Source organism: Eutrigla gurnardus, assembly GCF_963514095.1.
Source record: "Eutrigla gurnardus genome assembly, chromosome: 1".
Lineage (NCBI taxonomy): Eukaryota > Metazoa > Chordata > Actinopteri > Perciformes > Triglidae > Eutrigla > Eutrigla gurnardus.
In genome coordinates this window covers 7,720,980-7,733,205 of record NC_139915.1, presented here as the reverse complement: position 1 = coordinate 7,733,205, position 12,226 = coordinate 7,720,980, and the positions used below count along the sequence as shown (strand labels likewise).

General features: G+C 42.4%; 1 protein-coding gene across 1 annotated transcript; it reads left to right on the top strand.

Moving 5' to 3' along the window:
• The first annotated feature begins 2,050 nt into the window (after window positions 1–2,050).
• On the top strand, window positions 2,051–10,758 carry LOC311016504 (switch-associated protein 70-like). The gene is made up of 12 exons (XM_084014228.1): window positions 2,051–2,236; window positions 3,601–3,741; window positions 4,880–5,053; window positions 5,145–5,372; window positions 5,488–5,634; window positions 5,847–5,955; window positions 6,083–6,261; window positions 6,909–7,016; window positions 7,534–7,700; window positions 8,498–8,696; window positions 8,894–8,990; window positions 9,144–10,758. The coding sequence occupies exons 1-12, from the start codon at window positions 2,132–2,134 to the stop codon at window positions 9,260–9,262; spliced, it is 1,773 nt and encodes a 590-aa protein (XP_083870354.1). The 5' UTR covers window positions 2,051–2,131; the 3' UTR covers window positions 9,263–10,758.
• Window positions 10,759–12,226: the final 1,468 nt, after the last annotated feature.

Sequence of the window (12,226 nt, the reverse complement as noted above, 5' to 3'; positions counted from 1 at the left end):
GAGCTCCCTTTACCTCCCTCAACTCTTTTTGTACCTTGCCCATGTTGGTTTTAGCAACTGCAAGGAGCTGCCTTTCAGCACTGAGCTGCAGACTGCTGGCCTCCCTTTCACGTAGAAGGTCCCTTTTCTCTGCCTTCATCTTCTGCATCTCAGCATGCTGGTCCTTGTTGATGAAGATCTCCTTCTGCAGATCTCTCTGAGCTTTTTCCAACCATGCAGATGGAGTGGGGCACTTTTGAGCCAAAGAGAGACTGCTAGCCTCCCTTTCAGGGATTAGGGCCTCTTTCTCTGCCTTCATCTTCTGCATCTCAGCATGCTGGTCCTTGTTGATGGAGATCTGCTTCTGCACCTACAATGTTAGCCTAGCCTAGCACCCAGCTACAATGTTAGCCTAGCCTAGCACCCAGCTACAATGTTAGCCTAGCCTTACACCCAGCTACAATGTTAGCCTAGCCTAGCACCCAGCTACAATGTTAGCCTAGCCTTACACCCAGCTGCAATTTTGGCCTAGCCTAGCACCCAGCTACAATGTTAGCCTAGCCTTACACCCAGCTACAATGTTGGCCAAGCTAGGCCAGCTTGTTTGGATTCACAGTTGAGTTGATTTCAAGCTGAAGTCAACCAACATCACTGGTACTTTACAACCAGTGAAGTCAACCAACATTCAGTCTCCGTTGTGTCAAAGCGCAGACGACAGTGAAAGTTATGTCTACAAATAACCAAATATTTTCATGAATGACTCTTGAAGGTGCAAGTCCAGTCAGTGCTGAAGGCAAATAGGTTCCACTGATCAATTAGTGTATTATACAGTCTGAGGAAGCTGACTCCTCTGAAAGCTGTGCTGGCTGTGCCTACATGTACCAGGATGCATTGCACACAAATGGTGAGTTCTTCACCTTACACACAATATCTTTTAGTCTGATAAAACAAACAAAATAAGATCACAAAATGAAAATAAAAGAATATTTCTTACACTAAATCATTAAAATACAACCGTAAATTTAACTCTTGTGAATGTTTTCTCTTACACTGAATAAAGACAGGCTTGAGGCCTTGTTACCTCAAAACACACTTTATTCAAACTGGACAACAAGAAAGTAAACTCACCCCGTCTTGGTTAGTCTTCTCATTGTTCAAACAATCAGCAACTCTTGCTTGGTCGATATCAATCCTTAATTTACCTAGTAAAGTAGTAGAGGTAGTAAGTAAAGTTAAGGTGAAAATATGCTGCATTTCTCTCGGCCACGTCGCCCCAAAATTGCCTTGTATGGTCATGACTGTCTCTTCCAGTTCACATCCTGAAGGTCTCCAGAAGGTTATCTTATTATTATATTATTGTTACCTTATACACTCAACAGCAACAAAATGTTAAATACCCATTGTTAAATGTTATACTTTTTGTTGGACCAATTCTTGATATATTACATAATAATATATACATGAAATAAAAGAAAGTGTACATCTATATTCGTTTTTCATGTGTTAAACAGGAACATTCGCACACAAATTATCATCACACTGGAAACTTGGGTCATTGGGAGTTTTTATTTGGCTTGAATTTAACAATCTGCAAGGACTGGATTTGAATTTCAGGATTATTTAAGAGGTTCTTTACTGATCTTTACTGAATAACATGTTATATATATTGATTTACTCCCTCCCTCTAGATGTATGATAATGAACACAATGGGATTAAGACAAACAAGTGCCTAAAGCAATAACCTCTAAAATGGTGTTAACAATAATGATCACTCTCCATTTGTTATTGTATTTCTCTGGTTATATGAAAGTAATAAACAGCTTGTGATTGAAATGTCCAATTTCCAGTCACATTTTCTTGAAACAATAAACACAAGCTTCACTTTAGGAAAGTCCCCTACCTAAAAAAATACAATGTGTCAATGTATTGCTCAACATGTCAGAGGTCAGGCTCAGTGGACGGGGAGGAGCAGACTGTGATGAGAAACCGCTCAGTATGACTGGATGAGAGGAAATGGAAGTAAACGTCACGTGGCGCTGTCATCGCACTTCTCCACCACCGCGCTGTTTGAGAGGCGACAGGGAGACACATCAGACAGGCAGACAGGCAGGCAGGCAGACAGGCAGAGCTCCTCTGGTGCTGCGGCGGACGATGGACAAAATGTGGCCCCGAGACGAGCTCCTGAAGTCCATATGGCACGCCTTCACAGCCCTGGACGTGGACCAGCGTGGGAAAGTGTCCAAATCTCAGTTAAAGGTGCGTTTCAGTTCTAGTTTCCTCTATTTGTTTGTTTGTTTGTTTGTTTGTTCCCCGGATGATGAACACATACTCACACTAGCCGTGTAGCTTCTTCATCAACCCATGTCACGTTACGTTTGATCCCCTACCGTTATTGTTGTTGATGTAACGGTCGGCGCGTTACGTTACGTAACGTTACTTTTGCAGCTCGACGTTCCCCGCGGGATAAATAAATAAATATTGGTACTTATATTGGGATGTACACCATCATAATATACACACAGTATACTTTATATAAAGGCGACTGCAGAGATGCTGTATTGGCCTTGTCAGATTCTCTTATTCATCCACTATTTATTCACTTATGTTGCTGCTGTCCGGACCAGATTTGTTTGTTTGTCGGATGGGTCTGAGGTAGAGGTGTAAGGATTCATTCGATTAATCCATGAATTGATTGTCAGTCCTATAGATTCAACTAAATCAATCTGCTAAAATAAGTAAATAGAATGAATCGTTTTGGCTTCACCAATAATCAATATAAATGCATTTAATCGAATGAATCGTGATTCTTACTTATGATTAATGTTTTAATACGTTTAAGACACATTCTCCCCTGCCAGCATGTAGTCTATTGAATAATGTTCAAAATAACTGAGCAATGTTTAATTACATTTTTGTATTCAGCATAAAATATTATGCAGGACTACTTTTTTCGAGAATAAATATGTTATTTTTTCACCTTTCAGAAGAATACAGATAGTCTCACTCGCATTATTGCATGTTTATTTCATGGATATAGAATTTTGGTTACGAGTTACTGAATCGAATCATGGTTTACAGAATCGAATCGAATCGTTACAACAACAAAAAAAATCGTCCTTGAATCGAATCGCCATCTACTGTATCGTTAATCGAATCGAATCGCTGTGAAGCCAAAGATTCACACCCCTAGACTGAGGTCAGTGTGCCCAGCCTGACAAAGAAACAGCCTGACTTAGAGACGGGTTTTCCAACTCTCAACACTGCAGAGTGGCCAGGACAACTCTTAAAGTCCTTGTTCTTCATGGTCTTTACATCATATTCAGTTCAAAGCTAATTATCCACCACAATTCAGAATCTTATCTTGGTCCTGGTTGATATGAAGCTACAGTGCATCACAGTTAAAATAACACTTCTGGGTGTAACCCTTCATTATCGCAGCTGAACTAACAAGTAAAAATAAAACATTTGGTCTAAAGAGCAGGATGTCACCTTCAAATAGTAACGCTTGGCTAGTGATGCATGTAAATGTCAGAGAAAGGTATTTGCATGTCGAATCTGGTAAATAAGAGAGCTTCACCGACATATTCATTTCCAAGAATGTGTCTTTTCTTTTTCTTTAGGTGCTGTCTCACAGCCTGTGCACAGTGATGAACATCCCTCACGACCCTGTGGCCCTCGAACAGCATTTCAAAGACGACGATGAAGGCCCTCTGTCCAACCAGGGCTACATGCCTTACCTCAACAGGTTTATTCTCGACAAGGTAGAGACAAAGATGCTGAAATAGATGTCGGACAATGGGAGAGTCGGGTGTTTCTAACACTTCATTTGCAAAAATTGAAAAATTCAAGTTGGCCTTCGAGAGCTTCACTGGAAGCAATTGTGAAACTTTTGAAAACCGATTTGGACAACAAATTCAATGATAGTGATTATAAATCAGAAAAAAAGACGAGATTCCCTAAGAAAGAATCCAACTCCAGAAATTGTTGTTCCAGCTCATGCCATGCTGTAACAGAGTGAAAAGAGTAAAACCCATAACAGTGAATTAAGTAGCTGGGAATGTTGTGTGAGCAAGTCGTAGCTTGATTAGCAGTAAAACGACTGTAGGAAAAAAACAAATCGACAGTCATAATCAAACAAAAGTAGCCAAATATCTCTAACAAGGACATTTGAGGACTAGAATTAAAAAAATAAGCAAACATAAGTACACATCTTGACAGTACTAGACATTTTCTACATATATATTGCTACTGACACATTTAAATCAGTAATAAGGCATAATGTAGTCGTGATAGCACTTATTTATAGTGAATGTTGCACAGCTCTCAAAGGGTTTCAACTTAAACTTAAAACACTAAAATATAAAATATAATCTATAGAAATGAAATAAATACATAGAAAAAAACAACACCAACACATTTGCTGTCTGTTGAAGAGTGTATGATGTCAATCAGAACCGGTTCAGCTCTGTGGGAGAGGAAATGGTTACAACCACATCTCTGCTCCAGGGAAACATATTTATTGTTATAGTATAATAAACATGTAGGTAAAATGGGCTACATCCTCATACACTCGTTGCTAACAAGAAGCATTGTTGTGCCTAATTTTGCCCTGTAGTGTAATAAACCACAAACACATCTGTTGAAGTCTCATGTCAGTGAGCAAACTGCTTAAGTTTCCCTCTTTGTACTTGGAGGCTGTTTTCTTGCCTTTCTCTCGTCGTCTCTGACTTGAATAAAAATGAGGCTTTTAATAACATTGGGTTTGTACCTCACATCCTGCAGACTGGAGGTTTTGAAAGAGGACAAGCTCCTGCTCTCCTGCTTAGCATTTGTAAACACGCTGCCCCCACTGGTGCTGACCACTTTGACTGTGACTGAATGGTGCACTTCTATCCCCAGATACAGGAGGAATTTGACGTGCTGAAGTTTAACAAGATGTGCTGGACACTGTGCTGCAAGAAGAATATCTGCAGTAACCCTATGCTCATCTCAGACAAGGATGCTTTCAAAGTCTGGTGCATTTTCAACTTTCTGTCGGAAGACAAATACCCACTCGTCATTGTTGCTGAAGAGGTGAGGAAGATCCTCACGGGTGTCTTCTGTGCGAGTTTTAACTGCAAGTAAACAGTATGTTTAAAGCTCTTTTGTCCGTCCACCTCTTTAGATTGAGTACTTCCTGCAGAAGCTGATGGAGGCTATGGGGAGCGGATGGAGCGAGGAGAAGTTTGCAGAGAACAAGCTGCAGCTGAGCACACAGAAGAACTGCCTGACTGCCTGGGAGTTGATTGAACTTGTGGGGATGAGCTACTTCAGGAAGGACAAGAACCGCCAGACCCTGTCTATGGGCATCGACGAGGTCTTCAAGGAACTCATCCTGGATGAGCTCAAGGAGGTTAGACAGGACATTGATCTCACGTGTGCACAGGCATCTCATCACAAGTAGCACTGTTTTAGTTCTAATTGGGCAGCTCAGGTGTCCTCGTTTACGTCCACATTGTGCTTTGAAGGGATACATGATGAAAAAGGGCCACAAAAGGAAGAACTGGACCGAGCGCTGGTTCATCCTTCGGCCCAACTCTCTGTCATACTACAGCTGTGAGGACCTTGTTGAGAAGAAGGGCGTCATCCTTCTGGACCGAACCTGCTGTGTGGAGGTGTGTTGTTATCCATCTACAAGATATAATATGCAAGTAATTCTGTTAGGGTGACTAAATCACTCAAAGTGAAATTAGAAACGACTTTTCTGAAGGATTTAATTTGGTTCAGAAATAGCATTAGCATTGTCTAAAGAGCAGCGACTGTTAAAATTGCTATAAACTCACATTTAGTGTGCGACTGAAGTGCTGTAACTTCTTCTCTCCTGCAGTCTCTGCCGGATAAAGAAGGGAGGAAATGCCTATTCATTATCAAGTGCACTGATAAAAGCTTTGAGATTAGTGCATCTGATAAAAAGAAGAAGCAGGAATGGTTTCAAGGTACGTCGTCATATTCCACTTCTCTGTAACTGCCTTGTCTAAGAATCGCCGTTATCATCATCTCTTTGAATTTTTTGAATGTCTCAGCAGTAGCTCGTTAATCAATCAGTGCTTCCCTCTTGCTCAGCTATTCAAACGTGCATCCAGATGCTGAGGTTGGGGCTGCTGTCTCCTCACCGCGAGGCCCGGCTGAGGCGCAGGGAGCTCCGGCAGAGGCAGGCGGAGGAAGGCACGCTGGCAGAGAGGATGAAGCAGCTCCAGGTGGAAAATGAGACCAAACAGAGACAGCTGGAGGGCATGAAGAAGGTACCGGTTCATGCTCAACTCTTCAAACTTAACTTTGAGAAGGAGGCTATCGCATCTGGTTGGCGCCTGTAACCATGTGCACAACTCAAATGTTACATACAGGAGTCTATTTCTGTTCATTTCAGCGTTGAGTGAAGCCCAAAGACTCTAATCTAAAGCAAATTACGGGCATATGTAAAAAAACAAGAGTTTTTGTCCACTTCCCTATATATTCAGATAAACTGTCTTAAAATAACCTAAAACCTGCAACACACACACACACACACACACGCACACTGAAGCAGAGCATTCACTGTGAAAAGGGAAGTGAAATCTGCTATGCAAACAAAGTATGAGTCAGGGACATCTGCATCTACTGAAGGGTCAGTTTGGTTCAGAGCTGCAGCAGATTATTGATGGATTCTCACTTATTTGTGTACTCCACCAGATGTTTGATTGTCAAACACTCATTTATAATTATAAGCTCAAATACTGATTAAATGGAAAGTCACATTAAGTTTCCGGATCTTTTGGCGAATGGAGCCTGGTGTTACCGAGTAAAATGTTATAAAAAACAAGGATTTATTAATACGATTTCTCCTTGTAGCCCGGTGCGGCTTCCAGGAAAGCAGATAAGTAACGTCTCTTTCCTCTTTTGTGCTTCACAGAAAATAGAAGAGGCTGCAGCTAAAGCAGCGATAGAGGAGCACAGGAGGAAGCAGACTCAGTTAGACCTGCAGGATCGCTACAGACTGGACCTGGAAAGAGAGAAAATGGTAACCACCGTGCCAAAGTCTGCGTCCCACAACTCTGCCCTTTTGTCCCAATGATGCAGGCTATTGGCACTGCATATGGGGTGACATGCAGCCTTTAGAAAAGTCTCTAAAGTCAGACTGTCTTGTCTATTTTCGGATTCAGCCACCTGTCTGTACCTCCGCCCTTCCAGGAAACACAAGCTAGAAGAGTTCAAATGTTATATCCCATGATGTTGAGTCATCTCTTGGAGTGTCACATGCACAGACGTATTAATCATCGTCTAGTGAACGAACAGACAGCCTTTATTGTTTACTTAGATGAGATTGCATCGTTGCAGCAACACATAAGCAGATGCAGACGAAGCTAAAATACAGCAATTTACAGTATATTTATAGATTGATGCTTGGTTCAAGAGTGTAGTATGTAAGAACGAGCAGCTCTGTGTCTGTGTGTGTGTGTGTGTGTGTGTGTGTGTGTGTGTGTGTGTGTGTGTGTGTGTGTGGGTGGGTGTGTGTGTGCGTGTGTTGACTCATACAGGTGCGTCAGCAGATGGAGAAGCAAGTGGCTCAGAAAACCTGTGAACTGGAGCAGCACCTGCAGCGAGTCCGGGAGCTGGAGGACATGTACCACCGTCTGGAGGAGGCCTTAGAGGACGAGAGGCAGGCCAAGCAGGATGAGGAGGCCATGCACAAGCTGCAGGCCAGGTCTCAGATAAACACACACACACACACACACACACACACTGGACAGTGGATAAACACAGTAATACAAACTCCTGTATGAAATACGTTTAAGCTATTCATATTTACTGAAGATAAGCTAATTACCAGAGCAGTTACATTGTCCTTCATGCATGTAAGAAACTAATAATGAATAAGTAAATGAAAAGTTACCTAGAATTTTGTGTTAGCAGCACATTAGCCACAGACAGATAGTATAATTAGCTTGGTTAGCAGTATACCAATACATAAATAAAACAAACTAAGTGAACAAATCAATAATCAGACAGCGCTGATTAAAAGTTAGACGACAGAGTTTTTCCTGACATTTTTTTAAAGGACTAGATCATTATGAACAAAAAAGTTTGCAAAAACAAAGAAAGTCTCTTGTGGCAGCTCAGATAATGTATGCAGGAATATGAAGTGACAGAAAAACAAGTAATAAAACCGTAAATAGTCAAACTACTGTGTTTGTTAATTTTAATATTATTATTTTTTTTTATTATCGGATCTTCACAATCTTAATTAAAATATTTAAGATATTTTGGGTAAAAAACAAAAAAAGAGAACCCTAAACAATAGAAAATCACAAATAAACAACCTAAAAAATAATAATCTCTTCATACATATAAACAGGGTTTCCCAGAGCTGTTTAACTCAGCTGCAGGTGTACTAATGAGTAAAATATCCCCATAGTCTAATCTGTTCTGAACTGACCAGACTGACGTGGATAAAAGAGATGACGGATTTAAGCAGCATTGCTGTTTTTCCCCCCATCCCAGGCTGCTGGAGGAGGAGGCAGCGAAGAGGGCGGAGCTGGAGCAGCTGCACCTGCAGCAGCAGAGGATGCTGTCTCAGTCCCAGGCTGAGAAGCTGGAGCTGGTGGCCGAGCAGCATGGGAAGGAGAGAGAGCTGCAGGCAGCCATGCTGCAGCTGGAGAAGCTGGAGAGGGAGCGGCACGGAGCACTGGAGCAGTACGAGGTCAGCTCACACATGTGGAGGGAATGCAGCTTCTGATATCCAGATACTGGGGCTCAATACTTTACACATCATGACTCAGCAGCACTCCCTGCTTGCTGGACTGTTTCAACTGTCTCAAGATGTCCTTCATCCCACTTAAGTGACTCAACGTTTATATGATCTCATTCCATGCATCGTGTTTCCTTTATCCCATACAGAAGGTGTCAAGGAAGCTTGAACGAGCAGCAAACAAGACCAAGAACTGGAAGGACAAGGTGGCCAAGCATGAGGGGCTGCTGCGTCTCGTCCAACCAGGTAGGGACAATCATTATTTTCATAAATCAACATTACACAGATATATATATACCAGCATGTAAGAGCTATCGTTGTGATTCTGTAAGATTTCAACATTCTAGTGTTCCACATTTGGAATTCAGGCCAAAACCACCTTTATTCTATTTTTTTTAGGTCATAAAGGACCTCAGAAGATCAGTAACTGGGGTCCGGCCTCATTCACCGACGCTGAGCTGGAGATAAGGAAGAAGTCGTGGCAGGAGAGTAAGAACCAGGGGGCTCCGGCTCAGTGAACACGGGTCACACACCGGCGAGGAAGACTCCCAGCTGTCACATCGGAGGTCTGAAGAGGTTTGATGACGTGAGCCGACATGACAGCGGCCAAGAAAACAGTTTTACTAATTTGGGTTAGTTTTAAAACAAGAGCTGGGATTAACTGCATCACGTTCTTCTGTAACAATTATTCACATTCAAGCAACTAAAAGTCGTTTGACACAATAATATTTAAAAATGCTCAGCTGTCATAGAGCAGGTGATGATCGGTCGTTAGTGAGATTCCGTTTTTAGTTTAGCTCAGTTGAGTTTTTGATTATGTAATTATGTTAAGCCCGTTCTTTCTGACTTCCTGTGTTAATATAACTGCTTTGTAGCGTTGTTCCTGTTTTGATGTAAACTTGATTCCAGTAGAGTGTAACAGTAGGTTCATTTCCACTCTAGCTCAGATTATTAGCTAAAGTTGAGTGTGTTACAGTCACGACTAAGATGATAAGAAATTAAATAAAAACAACACCTATTTTATTTTTTTATGAAAGTGGATAGCTATTTGAATTCCTGACACCTAACCGTGTCAGATTGCAGTATTCTTGCCTCGCTCTCATCATTCCTGGTCTCCGTTTTGGTCATGATGATGAGTGTCCACCAGGTGTCACTGTAGGAACGGGATCTCCAGCAAGTTAAACCCCCCAAAACCCAGGCATTTTTAAGATGCACTGGGTCACGATGATGGCTTCAGCCATGTTGTCCAGATGTTGCGAGGATAAGTCTGGTGTTATTCTGAGCAACCGACGGGAACAGTGTGTTGGTTCACCTCAAAGCACCTTCTGACCTCCGTACCATGGATGTTTACTGACATCCAGTAGACTATAAGACACACATCTTAGAAAACAGCTCACCATAGACATAATTTAACTTTATAAAAAAGGCGACATGACAATATGACTTCATTGTTCTCACAAGACGAGTCAGGTTCGACTCACATGACTGGCAGCAGCCACGGCTCCGTTTTGCACCTTCTGTGTCAAAACACATCAGGTTGTGAAACAAAGGAGCACTGTTTTCACAGGTACACCTCACCTTTGTCTTCGTCTCCGCCCGTACGCTTCAGCGAACTTTACAGGAACATTGTAACCGGGGGAAACTATCAGCTGGAGGTCCTCGTTTGACTCGTGTCTGGCAGCCTGCACAATGAGCGTCTTTGCTTTTTGTGTGTAAAAAACCTCTGGATCTTAATTTGTTGGAAGGACAGAGACAGTTCATGTTGAGTTCAGAGTTGTCAGAGCAGGAGACGAGATAAGAACCTGCAGCACTAAGCACATCTTAATACCGATGAGTCACCGATAAGATGGAGATTGATTGCACGAATCTCTAAACAAATACTGTAACTAAGAATGTTTTTTTTAATTATATATCTGCACCTTTTATTGTCGTCTATGTTTGCATGATTGTCAGTTCTTTGCCATTTAACACATTAAAAAAAGATTTCAATAAAAAAACCTGGACTCTCAGTTCAGTGTCTGTCTTAAATTGTAAATCTGATAAGATGAATAGATCTGCTGTTCACATTTCTTCTATAAGAGATATTTATATCCCGGAATCTGAGAAAAATGTGGCACCCGTTTTTTTTTGCAGGACATTCTCAGAATTGAGAGTTTTCTAATCTCCGTCCCTAAACTGCACAAGCCCCTCGACATTCCAAAAATAAGGATGTCTCACCCTCGCCCCATGTGTTCGAAAAGCACCCTAATGCCCAGAACCAATTCATCCGATTCCCGTCCAGAATATCCTCATCGAAACTGATTTGAAACAGGAACATTTTTTTTGGGGGGGGGGGGGGATTGTCTGGGGGTGAAAAAATGCCTGACAGATTCCTGTATTCTGTGTTAGATGACTTCCGTCAGTGACCTCACAGCCCCGAGCATTTCACATGGTCGGATGGAATCTGGGTTTTGCTGCACAGAGAAACTGTGGGTGACTTACTCCGGCAAGTGAAAAACATCAGGGCTTCAGAAAAACCCCCTCTAAACGGGCCAGGAGAACAGAACGCAAACTTTAGAAACCAAAAGTTGGATGTGTCAAATGTGCAATTGTGCTTTTCTGCTCACGGATGAGCGGGCGGCGTCCGGATAAGATCATCTGGAGCTCAGTTCATTCCTGCATGCTATCATCTCCCAACTAGACCCCCATGTGCTGCAGGCGGTTGACATCATCCTGATTTCTAGGGTGGGACCCAATGATGTGTGTCGAGCCAGTGAGATCAGCGTTTGGAGTCGGAGCGATGGATTTTGGAGCAGGTATTCGCTGAGGGGCCACGGGGCTGTGAGGCGGACGGGGGGGGGCTCCCAGCAGCAGTGAATCGGCTCACACATTGCAAAGGCACCCAGGAAATGGACACAGGGCTGTGTGGATTTGGAGGACCAATAGAATAAATCAGTTTCATCTGTCACTTGAGTATTTTTGGGGACCGTGGAACTGCCAGTCAGCTTATTTGTCAAGCTGTTTTCTTGGACGAAAGGCATTTACTGCAGCTGTGGTCGTACATGAAGTGTACAGGATCCAAAAAAACCCCAACAGAGAGCAGCGTGCCTCTTACCACACATAACTCAGAAAGCATTTAGCCAAGATACACAAGATCACAATTAACACTGCATTTTAAAACTGCTGTTCTTAGGGATAATAGAAGGTTTCATCAGTAATTTGTCTTAAACTTCAGAGAACACCAGGATCTTTCATCTCCTGGTGTTTCACGTTTGCATGAATCTAGTCTGATCCGGTCAGAGGAATGTCGCTATGTGGAATCAATGATTGAGTAAAATGTCTGACGAGTGTTTCAGGCATTCGGAGAAAACGATTCCTATCGTGCCACTGCACACAATCCTGCTGAATAACTTCCGCTGCTCCCTCTGTTCGTAGACAGAGGTCCTAATCTCCGTGCCCAAAGCAGTAGGCTAAATATGGAGAGGACTGCCAGAGGCTCTGCC